At 43.3% G+C, this 21,161-nt stretch overlaps 1 protein-coding gene across 1 annotated transcript in view; it reads left to right on the plus strand.

Moving 5' to 3' along the window:
* The window catches only part of LOC143299441 (LHFPL tetraspan subfamily member 3 protein-like), a 37,309-nt gene extending 16,698 nt beyond the window's left edge, over positions 1-20,611 (plus strand). Inside the window, exons 2-3 of the mRNA XM_076612638.1 lie at positions 7,631-7,864; positions 18,128-20,611. Of these exons, the coding sequence (XP_076468753.1) occupies positions 7,631-7,864; positions 18,128-18,273 (380 nt within the window). The 3' untranslated portion in view covers positions 18,274-20,611. The remainder of the gene's footprint in view (positions 1-7,630; positions 7,865-18,127) is intronic.
* Positions 20,612-21,161: the final 550 nt, after the last annotated feature.

The following is a 21,161-nucleotide window of genomic DNA, read 5'->3' on the forward strand; positions in this document are numbered from 1 at the left end:
ATAATAATAAATGATGGTGTTGATAATAAAGTTGATGATGATGATGATAATAATAATAATAATAAATGATGGTGTTGATAATAAAGTTGATGATGATGATGATGATAATAATAATAATAAATGATGGTGTTGATAATAAAGTTGATGATGATGATGATGATAATAATAATAATAAATGATGGTGTTGATAATAAAGTTGATGATGATGATGATGATGATAATAATAATAAATGATGGTGTTGATAATAAAGTTGATGATGATGATGATAACGACAAAGCAAACCTTGAGTATTCAGTTCATGATTACGGTCTGCAGAAAAGATTGAAATTGTGTTCATTGTGTTCCTGAAGCCAGACAGCCCCCCCCCCCTCCTCTCCCCCCTCCCAGCCCTCCACCTCTCTCTCTCCCCCAGCCCCCTCCCACGCCCACCCCCCCCCCTCTCTCTCTCTCTCTCTCTCTCTCTCTCTCTCTCTCTCTCTCTCAACCAGATCAGTATTAGCGTAATCGCAGGAAAACGGAGGTTCCAGTCTTGCAGTCTGACACTGTAATAAGTGACTCCCACCTACAACCCCGTAGTAAAAGGAAAGGAAAAAAAAAAGTAGATGCAAAAGTCTGTCATTTGTGACAGCGAGTTGTAGTTCAACTGAACAAGCAGAAGAACGCCCTTCGTCGTGAATTAGACCCCACGGGCACTGGTGTCACCTGTCATGACTTCCTTTCACAACTATCATTTCCACCGTTTCAAGAGATATTAAATTTTCTGTAAACATGACACAGGCTGGAAGAAAAAAAAAAACCCTGCCTAATTCAATATATTGCATTACTGCATCGCGCGCGCGCACACCCACACACTCACCCACCCACACACCCACACACACACACACTTCAGTTCCATGCACACATGTATAAATGGTAGGAAGACCATATAAACCACATAAAAATGAATCCCTCTTTGGACAGGAAATTTGCTGAAGTGGCGAAATAATACCAGCTTCTTCTTCTTGTTGTTGTTCTTCTTCTTCTCTCGTTGACGGCACTGTTGCAAGACGGCCTTGGCACCATATTCTACCGACTTATTATGTCTTTTTCTTCCCCAGTTTTAGCACGATCTTTTTTTTCTTTTTTTTTTTCACCCGTACAGCAAAGACACGCATGAGCAATGACTATGAAAGGCCCGTCAAAAGCAATGGATTACCTGTGGTGCAGAGAACACAAAGGTAGAGTAGGTCTGCTTTCAGTGGAAATGGTGGCTGTCGAGAGGGAAAGGATCCATATATATATATATATATATATATATATATATATATATACACCGAGGGGTGGCCTCCATACTGAAAGAACAACGACAGAAGCACAAGAATGCGACACGAAAATTCACTTTTTTTATTTTTCGGTTTTATTCAACACTTTTAAACCAAAAAATGAAACAGTGACCTACAAAACAGCACAAGCACGGTTAAATTTTGCACTATCATCCCTCACACACACACACACACACACACACACGTCTCCCGCCCTCCTTCTCTCCCCAGTGTAAGTGTCACGCGATCATGGCAAAAACACACGAATATTAAGTTTGGCTTCATTAATTAATTACGTTGCTTGAAACGATGATTGGTAAATATGACACGCACATTCAAAACCGCGTTGTTTTTTTGTTTTTTGTTTTTCACTTGATAGTACTAGAGCAGCTTTCTCCAAATGGCAGCTGAATGTGATGGGAAAATCTGGTTTGAAAAAGAAGGATAAATATGTCTGGCTTTTTTTTTTCTTTTCAAGTTGCACGTCACTGTCATTGCCAAACCACATATATATCAATTTTCCTTTTTTATTATTTTTTTTTTTTTTTACTTTAACAGACACGAGTTTGAGTCTCACGTTTCCACCAAAGAGGTTATCTAAATCATACCAGAACGACATTTACACCAAAAAGTTGATCCAAATCATATCAGAACGACATTTACACAAAAAAGATGATCCAAACCATACCAGAACGACATTTACACTAAAAAGATGATCCAAATCATACCAGAACGACATTTCCACTAAAAAAATATGATCCAAATCATACCAAAACGACTTTTACACCAAAAAGATGAACCATATCATACCAGAACAACTTTTACACCAAACCGTACCACAACCAAATCATACCAAAACGACTTTTACACCAAACCATACCACAACCAAAGCATACCAGAACGACTTTTACACCAAAAAGATTAACCAAATCATACCAGAACGACCTTTACACCAAACCGTACCACAACCAAATCATACCAGAACGACCTTTACACCAAACCGTACCACAACCAAATCATACCAGAACGACTTTTTACACCAAACCATACCACAACCAAATCATACCAGAACGACATTTACACCAAACCATACCACAACCAAATGATACCAGAACGACTTTTTACACCAAACCATACCACAACCAAATCATACCAGAACGACTTTTACACCAAACCATACCACAACCAAATCATACCAGAACGACCTTTACACCAAACCATACCACAACCAAATCATACCAGAACGACTTTTACACCAAACCATACCACAACCAAATCATACCAGAACGACTTTTTACACCAAACCATACCACAACCAAATCATACCAGAACGATTTTTACACCAAACCATTCCAGAACGACGTTTATACCAAAGAGATGATCCAAATCATATATCATTTTTTATCTGAAGCGGGTATTTTTCTTCTTCGTTCGTGGGCTGCAATTCCCACGTTTACTCGTATGCATGCGAGTAGGCTTTTACGTGCATGACCGTTTTTACCCCGCCACGAAGGCAGCCATACTGCGTTTTCGGGGGTAAAGCAGGTATAAACGTGGCTGAACCCCACCCGTTCTTACCCCCTCCTCTTCCCAAACTCACAACCGGAATTAACGAGTCACCGTGACATAGACTTTCCGAACAAGGTGTTCCAGGTGAATTGTGTGACAAAACACAGCCATGTTCACAAGAGTGTGTTTCCACACACAGTCTTACAGCTGATCGATCAAAATTATTCTCCTTTGAAGAAGGGGGAGAAGAAGAAGGGGGGGGGGGGGAGGAGGAGGAGGAGAAGTACATGAAGTAGTTTCAGTTTCAGTTTCAAAGAGGTTCTAAAGCGTGCGGACAGATCCATATACGCTATACCACATCTGCTGTATAAAATGTGGAGTGATGGCCTAGAGGTGACGTGTTCGCCTAGGAAGCAATAGAATCTGAGCGCGCTGGTTCGAATCACGGCTCAGCCGCCGATATTTTCTCCCCCTCCACTAGACCTTGAGTGGTGGTCTGGACGCTAAGTCATTCGGATGAGACGATAAACCGAGGTCCCGTGTGCAAGCATGCACTTAGCGCACGTAAAAGAACCCACGGCAACAAAAGGGGTTGTTCCAGGCAAAATTCTGTAGAAAAAAAATCCACTTCGATTGGAAAAAAAACAAATAAAACTGCACGTAGGAAAAAAAAATACACACAAAAAATGGGTGGCGCTGTAGTATAGCGACGCGCTGTCCCTGGGGAGAGCAGCCCGAATTTCACACAGAGAAATATGTTGTGATAAAAAGAAATACAAATACAAGTACTTTTTTTTTTCTTTTTTAAAGAAAAGGTGTAGTTGACTAACCTTCGTATAATCACAGCGCACTGGTCTAGACTTGTGGGGCTGAACGGAACCAAAACATCGGGAAAGGAGAGATACCTACTTATCTTTCTGCCCTTATCAGTGTTTACACTCCCACAAGAAATCTCCGCTATTCCTCTGACTGCTACCTTTTGAAACTTCCTCGTGTCAATACAAGAACCTACCTATGGTGAACGTTCTTTCTTCTTTGCTGCTCCTCACATCTGGAACAACCTTCCTCATCATATCCGTGCATCTGATTCTGTTTCTGCTTTTCGCTCATCACTAAAGACTCATCTTTTTAAAAACCTATCTATAAGTACTCTCAGCTTCCTTGTTCTCCAACAGCACCCATGTCAGCTCACTTTGGATTTATGTACAATGGGAAAGGGAGAGTGTGAGTGATGGGAGGTTTTTTTTTTGAGAAAGAGTGGCCATGAATGTTTTATGTTACTTGTAATATTTTTCTTTCATGTAAAGCGCCCTGAGCTCTTAATGAGAAAGGGCGCTATATAAATGTACAGTATTATTATTATTATTATTATTATTATTATTATTATACTAAAAAAAATGTATAAACAAGAAAAATAAAAGTCACCTTTTAAAAAAAAATATTTTATCTGAACCATGGCTACTGGAGAATGCCCATGGAGGGTCACACCACCGGTCACAACGGTCCCTTAAAAAAACCCCGCTTAGAACCACCACCTGACCCCCCCCCACACCCCCACACCCCCCCCCCCCAACCCCCACCCCTGCCCCCACCACCCAACCCCTCTCATACCAACCCGCCCACACACGGGGAAAACAATGAGCGGCTCTTCAGGTTCCTTCAGTACAGATTTCGGTGTCCCCATCAACAGGTTTCGATCCGTTGACGCGCCAGTCGTCAGTCACCCTAGTGTATACCCCCATCAAGTGGCGCGGGGGGAAGGTTTTTAGATCGAGAGCCAGAGGAACGAGAACACTAAACTCCTTCCGCTTCAGTACACCAGTAAGAGGGAGGGTGGGGGTTGGGGGGGGGGGGGGGGGGACTACAGAAAGGAAGGGAGAAGAAAGGGAGGGGTTTTTTTGTGGGTTTTTGTTGTTGTTGTTGTTGTTTGGGGTGGGGGGTTTTTCGGGTGGAGGAGGGGGTTGTAGCGTGGAGGGGTGGGGGGTGGGGGGGGGGCTTGTTTTGTTGTTTTTTGCCGCTCTTCTCAACTAACTTCTCAACAAGTGCCAATATTAATGTTGAATAGTGTCCATTTTAATGTTGCATCAGGGTTGTCGTTCTGTGTGTGTGTGTGTGTGTGTGTGTGTGTGTGTGTGTGTGTGTGTGTGTTCAAATCGAAAGTACAACCATAAAATATTCTCAGTCCCACACCCCTCCACCACCACCACCACCCACCCCCGAAAAAAAAAAATATATATATCAGTGTTCCGTTTCATTTTCAAAACCATTTTCAAGTGAATCTAATCAACCGAAGAAGACTCTAGACGTTGAAATATAAACAGGTCAGTGTAAAATTTCTTGAAGACTGAAATTTTTACAGTTCAGTACAGTTGTCACTTCTTTGACTGACATTTCACGTCACTCACAGATTATTCTTGTGGCCCTCACCCCCCCCCCCCCCGCCCCCCCCTCCTCCTCCACTCTTCCAAAAAGATCTTCAGTCCAAGCAGTTCCTCGGCCGGAGTTGTAAATGCACACTTAGCACCGCTAAGTTTGCTCCAATTCTGTTGACTTTAGAAGATTCTTACCGCTGTCATATCTGTGAAACTGCATGTCTGTTGCATATCTGTTATGCTTGTGTGTGTGTGTGTGTGTGTGTGTGTGTGTGTGTGTGTGTGTGTGTGTGTGTGTGTGTGTGAATGTGTGTCTGCATGTTTCACATTTATTTGCTCTTTTCTTCTTCTTTTTTTTTTGTTTTTGGTTTAAACAGTATTTTATTTGGAGCATGTCACAATACAACACAGATATCGATGAACAGGACAACAAGAAAATCTTATATAAAGTCCTGTCCTGTCACATGTACATACTGAATATGTGACGGATGTCATCATAACTAGAAGACGTGAACATACATGAGTTTTGAACAAAACTAAGCTGAGATATAAATAAAGTGAAGAAAATGAATAAAATAAAAAAAACGAGTGGTGGAGGAAGAAGTCAATAGAGAGAGAACGAGAAGCATCAACGCTGGGGCACAAGCACAGCAAGACTTAACTTGGCCGACAAACAAAGCGGCGAGGGCCAACCGTCCCGCGAAAAAAAAAAAGAAAGAAAAAAAGGTAAGCACGCCATCATGTATTCATATCATGAGCTGGCAAATAAAAGGGCAGCACTCTTTCAGGTACATACACTGACATATATGCATATAGACAGGATATTACTCATCGTTATAAACCTTTGAATTAGATGCATGCAAACATATATGGGTATAATTATGTATATGTACACACATGCCCATCCACACACACACACACATATCTATATATACATATGCATATGTATATAAAGATATACACACATATACACATGGACACATATACATATACATAAAAAGAGGGAATTGTCTGAATTAGGGATCGAATCGTTCGCTTTGAGTAATAAACTTATGAACAGTTTCAAAGATGCTGACATTTATCTCAAGACTAAAGGAGGTGTTACCAAGTAGTAAGTTATGTACAGTGATATGTTCTTGCGGGAGATTATGAATAGTGATTTGCTCTATGTATGTTGTGGTTCGGGCAGTGCAATAGAAAATGCTCAGCTGTCTCTTGTGGAAAACTGCCAGCACAGGATGGGTCATTCTTTATATGTCTATTATACAGGTCAGAGTTTAATTCGCTCATACCAAGTCTCAGACGACGACAGTGAATAATTTGTTCTTTCCTTTTACCCAGATAATAGTGTCTGTAGAGGAAAGGTAGCGTTTCAGTTGACTGAGAGACTCAGTGGCTTTTTTCGTGGCTGAAGGGGGAAAAAGATCTGTTGTAAATGTCAGTGTGGTGTGGAGGGACGATTCGTTCAAAAGGTCTTCGCCTGTGGTATGGGCTTACTGTTGATACGAGAGGGGGCAATAAGTGGGTAAGGTACTGAGGACAAATATTGTTGATGATTTTGAAGTACATTATTATCTTATGTCTACGACGCCTTTCTTTTAAGGAACAGAATCCTGATTCTGCAAGCAATTTATCGTGGCTAGTACCACGTACGGTACCAGTGATAATACGCAGAGCGTCTAAGTCTTCTTTTTTTGTAATATTAGTATTATTAGTAGTAGTATTTTTTATGTATTTTTCTTCTTTCTTTTTTCTCGAGGCCTGAATAAGCACTTTGGGTTACGCTGCTGGTCAGGCATCTGCTTGGCAGATGTGGTGTAGCGCATATGGATTTGACCGAACGCAGTGACGCCTCCTTGAGCTACTGATACTGATACTGATAGTTACCGCTGAAAACAAAGTTAGCTACCTCATGCCATTTGTCATGCCTTGTTCAATCTCTCCCCCCCCCCCCCCCCCCCTGCAACTGGTCAATCGCTGCTGTCTATCCGTGTATCTCTCTTTCTCTCTGCCAGTCTGTTTGTCTGTCTTTTCGACACCCCCCACCCCCACCTTTCTCCCTTCCTCTCTTTATAGCGCTTACCACTTTAAAAAAAGAAAAAAAAGAAAAAAAAAAGTGTAACATCTCACACCCCTCCCAGCTCCCCACAATGGCCTACATCGACATACACACACAGACACAGACAGACACACAGACACACACACACACACACACACACACACACGCACGCACGTACACACACACACACACACACGTACACACACACACACACATTATTGGGCAGAAGGACCTCCAGTTTAAGATCAGACTTGAAAGACTTGCGGCAGAGATTTTCAAAACCATGGGCCTTAGTGTGACAAAAAAAAAAAAAAAAAAAAAAAAAAAAAATCGGCGAAACCATGGACAGCCATGATAATACTAATCCAAGTTTTTTCTCTCCTCGCAGGCATCTTCATGCTGCTGGCCTGTATCATCTACCCGGCGGGCTGGGACCACAAGGAGGTGGAGACCATCTGTGGGCCCGACGCGGGCCAGTTCAAGCTGGGCGAGTGCAACATCCGCTGGGCCTACATCCTGGGCATCCTGGGCATCTTCGACGCCTTCGTCCTGGCTCTCCTCGCCTTCTTCCTGGCCGCCAAGCGGGCTCGCATCGAGATCTACAGCACCACCGGCGCCAAGTGTGAGTACAGGACTTTTGATTTTTTTTTCTCTCTTTTTTATTTTTTTATTTATTTATTTATCCTTTTTGACTCACTTGTGTAAACAAAGTGAGTCTATGTTTTAACCCGGTGTTCGGTTGTCTCTGTGTGTGTGTGTGTGTGTCTGTGTGTCCGTGGTAAACTTTAACATTGACATTTTCTCTGCAAATACTTTGTCAGTTGACACCAAATTGGGCATAAAAATAGGAAAAATTCAGTTCTTTCCAGTCATCTTGTTTAAAACAATATTGCACCTCTGGGATGGGCACAAAAAAAATAAAAAAAGAAGCCTAATTATATGCAAACTGCATTTACTGTTATATATATATATATTTTTTATATCTAAACTTGGCACTTTGACCTCTTATTCTGACACAACAACAAGAGGAGTCATTATTATCATTTTTTGTTCAAACAGGAACTTCTTTTGCTAAGCATGGAATTTTTATTTATTTTGCAAACGTTTTGGTGCAGATAGTAAAAAAAGGGAAATTACTCTGTAATTAATGCTAGGGGACTTAATTTATCACAAGTGAGTCTTAAAGGCCTTGCCTCTCTTGTTTTTGTTTTTTTTGTATTGATACGAATACTTTTAAAGTGTCTCTCCTCCGTCACAGACCAAGCTCTAAGCGCTTTACGAACACGGGAGTCATTTGCACAACAGGCTGTCTACCTGGGTAGAGCCGACTGACAGCGTTTGTGTGCTCGTCAGTCGTTCATTTCCCGTGTCATTCACATTTGTAACATTTTTTTTACGTGAATGACCGGTTTTGTCTGTTTACTCCGCCGTGTAATAGTAATACTCCGTCTCCGGAGGTATACATGTCAGGTACGTTCTTGTTTCCATAACCCTCCGAACGCTGACATGGATTACAGGATCTGTAACGTGCGTATGTGATCTTCTGCGTTCCATAGCCCACCGAATGCTGACATGGGTTACAGGATCTGTAACGTGCGTATTTGATCTTCTGCTTTCCATCGCCCACCGAATGCTGACATGGGTTACAGGATCTGTAACGTGCGTATTTTATCTTCTGCGTTCGCATAGACAGGAAGGGAGTTCAGGCACTACTAGCAAGTCTGCACATATACTGACCTGTGAGATCGGAACAAATCTCCACCCTTAGCCCACCTTATACGACGGGAATCGAACTCAGGAAACTCAGTGGGGCGAGAATCTAGTGCTGTAACCATGTGACCACTGCACCCGTCACTTCAGCCTTTTCTGTCTGGTGATGTTGGGGCACAGATTGTTGATGCCTCTTGTCTCCTGCAGTGGTGGGTCTTTCGGAATGATTTCTGTAAATTTCCGCGTGTTACAACAGGTGTTGGGTTGTTTTTTTTCCCATGTAGATCCCGACTGTTCTCCCACTGTGAAGAAAACGTGTCTCCACCACGGTTTAGCACCATTTATTTCTCTTTCTCTCTACGCCACTTGTCATTATTTTTCTTAACACCACTTCTCAGTAAATCTATTTTCCCTTTCTCCCCTCTTCCACAATCTTCTACGCATAAAATTGTGCTTGTTCACCTGTCGAAGATGATTTTTATCCCGAACTGAACGTAGCCAGTTACCTATGTCTCCGTTGTTCCAGTCAGAGTTATTTTGGCGGGATTGATGCGCGCGAACGCCAGCAACCCTGGTCACTAGTGCAGATCAAAGTGAACGATAGTGAGTAGACATGTTCTGGGGCTCCAGTTCCAGGAAGGTGTCTTTTCCTTGGTGAGCGGTCTGTTGAAGGGCCAGCAGCATTAACCTGCTTTGTCCTTAAGTATACATCATCTAAACTATTTTTTTTTTCCCACTTTGTTGCTGTAATAATGTGTTGAGATTTTTAAGTTTTAAAGACCGGTTTCCCACATCCCATGATTGATTTTTCTTCGTATCAAAACTCGTGTGTCCCCCCCCCCCCCCCCCCCCCCCCCCCCCCCCCCCCCCCCCCCCCCCCCAACCTCTCTGTTTTTCGCCGATCCATTTTCCATGTTATAGTGACATCCCCCCCCGCCCCCCCATCTGCACCGGTCATTCTGCATGTCTCCCCACTGACACGGCCACACCCCACACAATCCCGTTGTTTATGCGATCGATCCCCCCAAGTTTAGACAAACTGGGCCAGGGCACAGATAGTGGACCGTGATCATGTTGTCTGCCAGCTGCTCTCTCTCTCTCTCTCTCTCTCTCTCTCTGTGACACACACACACACACACACACACCACACACACACACACTTATCTGTCTCTTTCTTTCTCCCCCCTCCCCTCTCTCTCTATCTGTCTCTCTCTCTCTCTGAAGGTGCTTAAAAATACGATTCTTAGAGTAGTCTCTGGCTAATTCAGCCCATGCAGTAACACACACACACACACACACACACACACACACACACACACATTTATCTCTTTCTTTCTCTCCCTCTCTTTCTCTGTGAGAGTGCTTAAAAATACGATTCTTAGACTAGTTTCCGGCTAATTCAGCCCACGCAATAAAACACACTTTATCCCTCACTGGCTGGAAAGACGCAGTTGACTGTTTTTCCATTTTCTTTCTTTCTTCATTTCCTGTTGGAAAGACGAAGTTGACTGTTTTTCCATTTTCTTTCTGTCTTCATTTCCTGTTGGAAAGACGAAGTTGACTGTTTTTCCATTTTCTTTCTGTCTTCATTCCTGTTGGAAAGACGGAGTTGACTGTTTTTCCACTTTCTTTCTTTCTTCATTTCCTGTTGGAAAGACGCAGTTGACTGTTTTTCCATTTTCTTTCTTTCTTCATTCCTGTTGGAAAGACGGAGTTGACTGTTTTTCCACTTTCTTTCCTTCTTCATTCCTTCTTACATTTCCTATAATTGTTTCCAGTCTTCGAATACCAGTGACGAGTGCCGGTTTGTATAAGCAAAATGGTCTTAAAACCCGTATTCTGAATGCACGAAATCAACGAAAACAACATAAAAAAAACATTATGGTTTGATCGTTTTTGACTTCACTGTGGGCCACTGTCCAGCAGGCGACTTTCAAACAAGTGATACCCAGCTGGTAACCACATATCTGTCAATAAGGATATGTTAATTCATTTGAGTAAAGGTAACCCCCCCCCTCTCTCTCTCTCTCTCTCTCTCTCTCTCTCTCTCTCTCTCTCATAATGAAGACTTTATCCATATATTTATATAAAGCCTACAAGAGACGCGCCAATGCAGTTGAAGAATGAGATAATTGTTTCTGAATGGCATTGATTATGACACTGATTTATCAGTCCGAAGAAGTTGTCAGCTCATTTTTGCTTGTAATTTTCTCAATTTATTTCTCTGTTCGTTATAAATGTCAGATTCAAATATTGGACCCCCCTCAGAAGGGGCTGTGGCCTATACTGAATAAACAGTTTCCGGCGTTTCGTTTCCTCTCTCTCTCTCTCTCTCTCTCTGTCTGTCTGTCTGATAGTACACAGTGATGCGTTTCAAAACGGGATAGGAACGGACCACACCTCGACGGACACTAGGAATCTGAAGCCTATACCGCAACAAAAGGAATGCCAGTCAGCTAGGCCGAGAGGTGGGGGTGGCCGGGGATTAGCCCGGCACTGGACAGCGGGAGTGCGGGCGGAAAGTCATGACCCTAGCTGCTGGGTGCGTTAACTGTACTGACCAGTTGTCACACGCAGAAACGGCGTGGACCGGCCGGGGTGCCCCCTGCTTAGTACGGTACGGGTGGAATTCAGAACGCCACTTACCAAACTTGGCACTACACGACGGTACTCACGGAGGGGACTCTGGAGGTGGCTAATATCTTCCACAACTTCGTCAAGGGTCTTGTGTTTATTCAGAGGGGGGTAGACAGTGGGGGCATGGACGGGCCAGCCTTAGCCTTACTTTTTCTCTCCCTGGGTATTTGGACATTTCCTCCCCTGGGTAGGTTGTATTGTTCTGCACGTCCCCGCACGCAGAGCCATGATTTGGGCTGTGCTTTTTCTTCAGTGTCCTTCGTTCGTGGGCTGCGCTTGAAACCTAGCTGTGGGCGCACCACGTTTGGAGGCTATGTGTGCGCAGTGTGTTGTGTGCTTGTGTGTGTGTGTGTGTGTGTGTGTGTGTGTGGTTGTGAGTGTGTGCGTGAGAGAGAGAGAGTGTGTTAGGTAGAGAGAGAGAGTGTGTGTGTGTGTGTGTGTATGTGTGTGTGTGTGTGTGTGTGTGTGCGCGCGCGCGCGCGCAGGCCAGCCCGAGCGTCTTTCGTAAGTCATCACCATCTTCATCGGAAAGGAAAAAAAAGAAGCCTGTTTAATGTTTACCCTTCAGCCACCTCAACGCCCTCCTCTTCCTTCACATTTTTACCGCCTAGTTTTGAGTGCTTAGATCCCTCTCCGCCAGGCTTTCTTCAACAAACCTTCTTTATCTTATCTCCCATCCCCCCACGTCCCCCCTCCCCCCACCCCTCCACTACATCTCCGTACAGCAGTGTGAATTCAGTAACTCGTGAAGAGTGGTTCGAGGAGCACTGCAAGTAAACAGCACCCATAACACTTCTTTCTTTACCACTCCGTAGCACTGTTTTTTTTCCTTGGCCAAGCTTCGCCAAGCACGTTTGAAAACTCCGGACGAGGTCGCCGTGGCTTGCTAGCTACCACCACCTCCACCACCACCCCTTTTCAACAGCACTAAGGATCCTCCCCCACTTCAAACCTCCTAGCTCGCCACTCCTCAAAAATCTTATCTCTGATCCACGAGGTCTGATGTCAGTGTACCGGGGACTCCCTTTTGAAAACCCTCTTGCGTTCAGTCCAGCCGCAGATAAACACTGGTACATTTCTCCATGAATATACATACATACATACATACATACATACATACATATATATATATATATATATATATATATATATATATATACATTGTGTGAAGGGAAGAGAGTTAACGCTCTTGCGCTGCAAGTCGCATACCGAGGAACGTGTGAGCTCTCTCGGCCACTTTATTGGCATGTGTCTCGATCTCCGCTGGACGTTTTGAGAAGTGCCCCCCGGCACCCCACCCCCGCCACTCCGCCCCCTCCATTCCCCCTTAATTCCCTTTCATTTGAACCACACGAAAATCACATTTATGCACCACTGATCAAAATCGGGTTCCGCAACTAGCTTAATTCACACAAACGATCAGATAATTTCCTCTCTCTTCCTCATATGTTCATACACGTGCGTGAGAGACAAATGACTGGTTGTTCAGGAGGCCTTACGCAGTTTAGAGGTTAATCTCTCTCTCTCTGTCTCCGGGTACACAATTGACATTCATGGCTAATCGGCCGTGTTTAAGCCGGCTTTGGCAACATACAATTATATAGTCAGACATCATATAGTATTAACTTCCTGTTCTACCATGGCTAACACGGGGTGCATTTTAACATTTCAAAGTTTCAAGGTATATCAATACAGTCCTTCACGCACATAAGCGGTCAGCTGTTGACGAAAGGCAGGACAGGTCAACGTGAAGGTTCGGAGTACTGAAAGTGATCACATCAATGAATGTGACAGGATAGAAACAAAACTGACATTACTTATTAGGTCTTTGAAAATTATAAAAATAGGTTTCGCGTTTTTCACGCGAACGCTCGCTCGCAAACACACACGCGTGCGCGTGCACGCACACACACGCACACACACACACACCATCCGTGTGGCCTACATTTCAGTTTCTACCACTGTCCATAAGCTGACCGGCGGGCTATTGGCCTGACTGGCCAATACAACGCCAGCAGGCCTAGCTTGTGTGTGCGTGGTGGTCACCACACCTGAAGGTGGTGGTGTCTTGTAGTTCCACCTACTTAAAACCTGTGAGGATTGGGCCGAGGCACCCAGGCGTGTGGACCTGCCCTGAGGGCTCACCTGATTCTGTCAGGAATGGGATTTGTCCACATCACACAGAGAGAGAGAGAGAACACTGAACACTGAATGGTTTAATGAATAGGCCACTGGCCCATGTCATTGAGGGTGGTAATAAATTCATAGTCACATCAGATGAATGATTCCCTGCAAGGTCACGCAAGTTATGATCAAAAACCATATTACATAATTTGAACATGTGCACATAGTTATCCAAACTCGTGTACATGTACATATATACACAACTATGCACATACATACATGCACATTTAAATACACACACACCTATGCACTCGCGCACATACACGCACGCACACACACACACACACACACACACACACACACACACACACACACACACTCATGTAAGTATTGATGACATACTTAAACTATCAATCCAACAGATACATACGACGGACTTTCAGAGCTTTCTCAAGGAATAGAACAAGGCGGATGACCAACGTTTTACATTCTGATGCAAATAGCATTGTCAGCTTAAACTGTGATGGATAATTATAATATTTGGCAGGGATATACTGTTCTCTTAAACCCAGGTACTTTGGACATTGTAGGACAAAATGAGTTTCAGTTTCTATTTGAAATTCACAGAATGGGCAAAGCAGCTGATTTACTGACAAGTTCCTTCTGAAACGCAACTTATGGACATACAATTCAGACACACCCAGTCGCATTCAGAGAGAGAGAGAGAGAGAGAGAGGGAGAGAGAGAGAGAGATTTTTGTTTCGTTTTTTAGCATTGGCCACAGGCCATTCTGGTTTCAACGTCAGATTCAATTCAAGAAACGATCGACACAAAATACAGCATCCAATATACAGTCGAGAGAGAGAGAGAGAAAAAATTAGCAACTAGCTTGAACTTTTACCGTGCTATTTCATGTAATACGATTAATACGATTAACAAGCACAATGGCGAAGGATAAAAGGGGTGTGGAAAGGAATACATAAACATGTTAAACTTATGTGCATCATAAATGATAAAGATATGGTAAGAGAGAGAGAGAGAGTAATTTTCCGATGTTAGCCATGTCAGGCGGATGGCCATGATTTCTTTGTTTCATTTAACATCTTTTACTGTGCTTTGGAGGCCCACGTGACTTCTGGATCCAGTGATCAGAGTCTGAGGCACAGTTTGGGTGTGGTGTGGTGTGGTGTGGTGTTGCATGGTGTGGTGTGGTGTGGTGTTGCATGGTGTGGTGTGGTGTGGTGTGGTGTTGCATGGTGTGGTGTGGTGTGGTGTTGCATGGTGTGGTGTGGTGTGGTGTGGTGTTGCATGGTGTGGTGTGGTGTGGTGTTGCATGGTGTGGTGTGGTGTGGTGTGGTGTTGCATGGTGTGGTGTGGTGTTGCATGGTGTGGTGTGGTGTGGTGTTGCATGGTGTGGTGTGGTGTGGTGTTGCATGGTGTGGTGTGGTGTGGTGTGGTGTGGTGTTGTATCCTTTGGAAAGGCACTGTATTCCGATTTTCCTCATTCCAACCAGGTGGGAATGACTTCGGTCTGAACTGCTACAGCGGCGGAAGGACAGGATTGGGCCCATCTGGCACAGTCAGTAGAGAAGGTCATTGAACTCCAGATTCGTTTAGGCCCCGCTTTTCTATGCCGAGCCCTGCTGAAGAGTGAATGTGGATTCACTGTTCCCTAAAGCCGTGAATGGCTATGGGGAGCTGTAACATTTCAATCGTGTTTTAGACTCTTTTTTTTTAATTTTCAACGGAAAAGACGGGGTTAAGAGTAGAAAAACAATCCCGATATTTCGGACAAAAATACCGAGAACACATGAAAGCAAAAGCAAACAATGCAGCCAAGCGATTAACCCAATAACTGTACAAAACCACCCCCACCACTCCCCGCCCTCCTCTTCTCCCTTGCCACACGCACCCGTAAGCGTGATGAACTCATGCGCGAACTGGTTTCAGTTGAAACCAAGAGAATTAAGTCCCCGATGGGATAGCATAACAAATGCTTTACGGATCGGATATAATTAATGTGAGATCAAGAGTCAGCCCACAAATATCCATGATGATGTGTACTATTGTTGCATTTAGCGGAGTGTGTGTGTGTGTGTGTGTGTTGGCGATTTGTAGGTTAGCGTTTCATCATCATCCGTAGATTGTCCACAATCATCAGGCTTTAAAAAATAAAGAAAGAAAGAAAGAAAGAACGAAAAAAAAGAACAAGGGTGACATTTTTGGTCACCTTGCCAGTAACAAGACACTTCGCCAGCCGGTCCTCAGTCTGGCTAACCGTCACTGAATGCCTCGCCCACGGTTCTGACGTCCCCACTCTCGCGGCCCACCACCGTGCTACGTTTAGTTGGCTTATAAGCCGATTACATCGCCACGTTCAGCACACGCTGAACACCCACAATAATCAAACTGTTACATGTCTACACTCCAGTGCTTTGTTTATTTATGTATGTTTGTCAGTACTTCGTCAAACTGCGTGACCACCGAAGAATCCACATTTTATATAAACTCTTCTTCAAAGAAAAACTTACTTTCGCTTCTTTTGAGGACGGGAGCTGCACACAGTGACATGATGGTTTTTACAAAACGATGAATAACATTGGCAAAAACGCATAGATCTTCAATGTAAACTGGGTTCTGGTAAACCTCAGCCTCACGCAGATTTATCACTTGCAGCAAAGCTACCGACATCTGTACCTTATTGCCAGCTTTAATTGTCTACATTGCACTGGCTATATTATGTGTTGCAGCCTTGGGGGCTGGCTGCCCTTTGGGAACCATCCCAACACCGACTGTCCTGAAACCCTCTTGGCCGAGAGAGTGGGGATGTAACTTGGGCAAGACACTCTCCATTACAACCAAATTCTAGCCCAGATAGTCGGGACAGCAGTTGCCTCCTCTGCGTGTTCTGATGGTCATAGTTGGACACGACGGACTATCATACAATTGTTCTACAAGTCATGACAGAGTTTACAACACTGCGAAAATGAAGTCGAATCTGATGCTGTTTAGATCTGAAGACGAAACATCGTCAAATGTGTTTATTCATGACTGCTTCAATAACACGTCTCACGCTATGAGCACTTCAAGTGTAGAGCAGTTTATTTTGCCTCGGGTTGAAAATCGGACGGAAAACGGCTACATAATACAAGCTTATCCCCCAACCCCCTCTTCACATTTTTTTTTCTTAACTAGGAAAAGGGCGTGCGCACTTGGATGTGTACCTTGTTAACCTTCATTTACAGACACTCGATGCCGCCGTTTCTTTTTTTTTTTTTTTCTTTTTTTCGTTGTGTGTGTGTGTGTGTGTGTTGGGGGAGGGGTGGTAGTGGAGGGGGGGGGGGGATTGGACGCGGTGCATTCACATGTGCATCCCAGACAAAAACACGTACTGCCTTGACTGCTCATATCTTATTTCCTAGCTTTTTGTGTCGATGGACGGTGATCGTTATAAATGGGACACACGATACTGTGTGACAGCTATCTGACGCCGGCTCTGTCACTGGGTAGCTTGCGGATCTGGACTTAGCAAGGCAAGGCAAGAAGTTTATTTCATATACCTCCTGGGGGCATAGCAACATTATACATCGACGTCCTTGAAAACACACCATATAGACAAAAAGAGTGATCTAAAAAAGGTGGGGTTTTTTTTGTTTTTTTTGTTTTGGTTTTTTTGTTGTTGTTTTTTAAGCCCACGCAAGCAATCAGGCAAATACACATTAACACTCATTTTACATCACAACAGAACAACAACAAAAAATGAAAGAAATTTTTTTTTTTTATTCCCCATCAAAGTATAAAGTTTCATTGAAAAGAGATGCGAACAGTAGAGACAAATGCTTTAAGTTTTAACAATATTCTTTTGTTTCTTTCAGAAAACAGTAAGTGGAATTTAATGTTTGGCCGGGTTCTATAACATGTGGGTAAACATCTTTTTACCTGATACTGTCAAAAAAACAACAACAAAAAACAAAAAGGGACACAAGAATAAGCAGGTGAAACTCATCACCAATATCATTTACGGAACATTTGTCACATATTATTTCACTTCTTGGTAAATTGTTGAAACGCTGTTTATTAACAAGAAGTGCGCTGTTTGTCGTTACAAACTTTGCTAACTCAATAACACAAATTCGTTGGCGACACTAGCTCAGCCAGGTAGTATGTAACAAAATGTGTGGGTGGCGGGGGTGTGCTTACGTGCACACGCGCGCTTCATGGCAGCTGATCTCTTCTTCGTCGTCGTTCGTGGGCTTTAACTCCCACGTTCACTCGTATGTACATACACGAGCGGGCTTTTACGTGTATGACGTATCCGTTTTTACCCCGCCATGTATGCAGCCATACTCCGTTTTCAGGGGGTAGTAAAGGCAGTCGTTAATGCATGGATGTCTTGTGTGTGTGTGTGTTGCAGCTGAACTGAACGGCTACTCGGAGACCATCTCCAAGCGCTCCATACCCATCCAGCCCCAGGTGGTGGCGATGCCTGACCGGGACGGGGACCAGTACAGCGAGTACTCCCAGAGGGCTCGCTCCTCCACCAGGGGCTTCCAGCTCTGAGGGAACCCCCCCCACCCCACCCCACCGCCACCAATATCCCCCCACCCCTCAACTTTCCCCGGCTCCATCGTTGCCTTCAAAGGGAGCGTGTCATCACGTGACCTGATCTGATTCCTCCTATCTGGGTAATTGCAGACCATTGGCTCCCCCCCCCTCTCCCCGGCCCCCCATACCTTCTCCTGTGCATGCGTTCACAGCTTTATAAACAGGAAAAGGCCCGCTCTGGGTTTTTTCTCCGCGTTGCAATAGATGCCTCTTCACTGACCAAGGCTTTAAAGATATCAAGGACAACAAATACTAACTGCGAAGCATTGTTGTTGTTGTTGGTGGTTTGTTGTTTTTTTGGGGGGAGGGGGGGTTGTTCTTATACATACGGTTACCAACACATTGTTGATAACATTAGATTTTTTTGCACTGTTTTATTACAGTGCAAAAGATGGTTCGCTTTTATGATGCCTTAAAAGTGTTTTTTGTCGAAACCCATATAATTCCAACGAAGCTGAAAAGCAAATGTGTATGAAAGGCTGTGGAATTTTATAACCAAAATCGACCTCACGAAAGGGATTACTGAAAATTAAAAAAATTTTTATACATGTTTTTGTTGTTTTGCTTCGAAACGCATGCACAAAGTGAGACAAAGGTCTGCAGTTATTCGCGCGTAGGTCACCACAGAAATCCACTGTGCTTTTCACGGCATTATCTAATTCTTTTACGTCTCAGATATTTTGCGAGCCAGCCCTGTGTTAATCAGACATACGATATAATGCATTTACCTTCCAAGAGATTTCCCGTCTTAAGATACAGGGTATTTGTCTCAAAGAAAACTTTCAAGCTTAAAAAAAAAAAATGTGTGTAAAATCTTTGTCCATATATTCAAACTAAAAACAAATATTTAATTTCAGGAAATAGGACAAATGGAATGAAGGGGGAGTTTCTCATGAAACATTTCTCATTTAGATAATCTTCAATCACATGGTTACTGTTACAGTCTTAAATGTATCGATCAAAAATTGTTCATGCCATGTTTCTCAGAAGGTGAACTTCAAGCCTTCAAGGCCAACATTTGCTAACATTTAAAGTAACAGGAAGATGTACATTATGATCTAAGAACAGGTGTTCTTCAAATATTCTTTGAGAATGAGAACGAGATTAACCACCATTTCCATTTCAAATCCCTACAAATGATTCCCTTCAACATTTGGGATCCTTTCATTTTGCTTTTTTTTTTTTATTACAGGGGCAAAATGAGGATGTTTTTTTTTCCCCAAGAGTGTATAAAAGAATCATTTTGAGAGCTCTTACACTGCTTGTAATATATCATCCAGCTGCATGTAGTTTGTTGTTGTTGTTGTTATTGATTACAATTTTATTTATGATTTCTGACTTAACGCCCAAAACATAATGACCAGTTTTTCTATGAGACTGACATAGACACCACAACAAACAGTAAGCCATTACGCGATTGATTACTTTTGACAAAATCGTAGCAAACACATCGCAAAGCAAGTATCAGTTCACGCATTGTTTTGATCATTACGAACCGCTTCGACTGACAGAAGTGTGAATGGATATTACTTGTTCATGTAGCATTCTCCTTCCTCTTCCATTGTAGCGTACTGTATATGAATCTATTGCCATAGGTCATTAACTCTTTCTGTCTTGTAAGTAACATTACTTACGTTTCTCCATTTACTCTGAACTGTTGTATGTGTGATTGGTGTATCAGTGCTCCTTTGTATAAAGACATCATTTTCACAGTAAAAACAGGGCAGGATTTATGAAATGAACTCTTCTTTTTTTTTCATGTTTGGGGTGTGATTTTAAAATAATGTTTTCGCCTTGTTTGTGTGTGTTTGAACGAAATCATACACAGAAACACATTTCATCAGGAAATTTTATGACTGGTTTGGTTTTGATATATGTAGAGGTATAAATTGTGGAGTGCGATTTCCCCCCCCCCCCCCCCCTCTCACCCACCCACTCCCGTTTTCACACCAGAACACCCATCAATCCACATTTTTAAGGCAGATTCGGGCAAGTTGTGTTTTCGACAGCATTTTAGCAAATGGACCTTCACATATTTTTTAGCTGGATAGACTGTCCCAACTCCTAAAACAAAAAAATCATATAAACATAATGTGTGCTCTTTTGTTTTCACATCTTCCTCCAAGTCTTCAACTCATCTGGGCTTGCAAGTGATCATCTGCTTGTGAATGGTGACTGTATTTACAAAGCTTCATTGTTTATATAATGCTTTCTCTCTCAACTGATATTTGTATGTAACTCACGAAGTATTACTCTTCATCTGACATTAAATTTTGTTTCTTTCTTATATATATATCAAGCGAGTTGTTTATTTATTTATAGTCTGCTCATCTAAATTGATTATATTAGAAGCGAACTGTTGCGCGTGTGCGTGTGGTTAAGATGTATGTACAGTTTTGACGAAACCGTATGTAAGTGCGAGCGCGCGCGGCGAGAGAGAGAGAGAGAGAGAGAGAGAGAGAGATCATACACATTAACACATAAACGCATGCACATAATTCACGCGCGCACTCTCACACACGCTTTCGCTCTTTGTCCCCCACTCCACCCCCTTTCTCTCAACTTCACCATTCGCTCACGCCAGCACTAAAACAAATCTCTTTTTTCTTTTTCTTCTTCTTCTTTTTTTACTGCCTCATGGTCCTTGCCATATCGGCATAGTCCCTACACCTCCAATCGCCAATGCGTCCCGAATCCCCACCCCCCCCCCCACGCCCACCCCCGCCTCCCCGAGCACCCCCCCCCCCCTCCCTCCCCATGCACAGCTACACCTTGCCTATATAAACACTGGCTTTGCACCAGCTTATGTCAATAAGGCGAAAGTGCAATGCCAGACTTTTGTG

The sequence above is a fragment of the Babylonia areolata genome, chromosome 25, assembly GCF_041734735.1.
Source record: "Babylonia areolata isolate BAREFJ2019XMU chromosome 25, ASM4173473v1, whole genome shotgun sequence".
Classification (NCBI taxonomy): domain Eukaryota; kingdom Metazoa; phylum Mollusca; class Gastropoda; order Neogastropoda; family Buccinidae; genus Babylonia; species Babylonia areolata.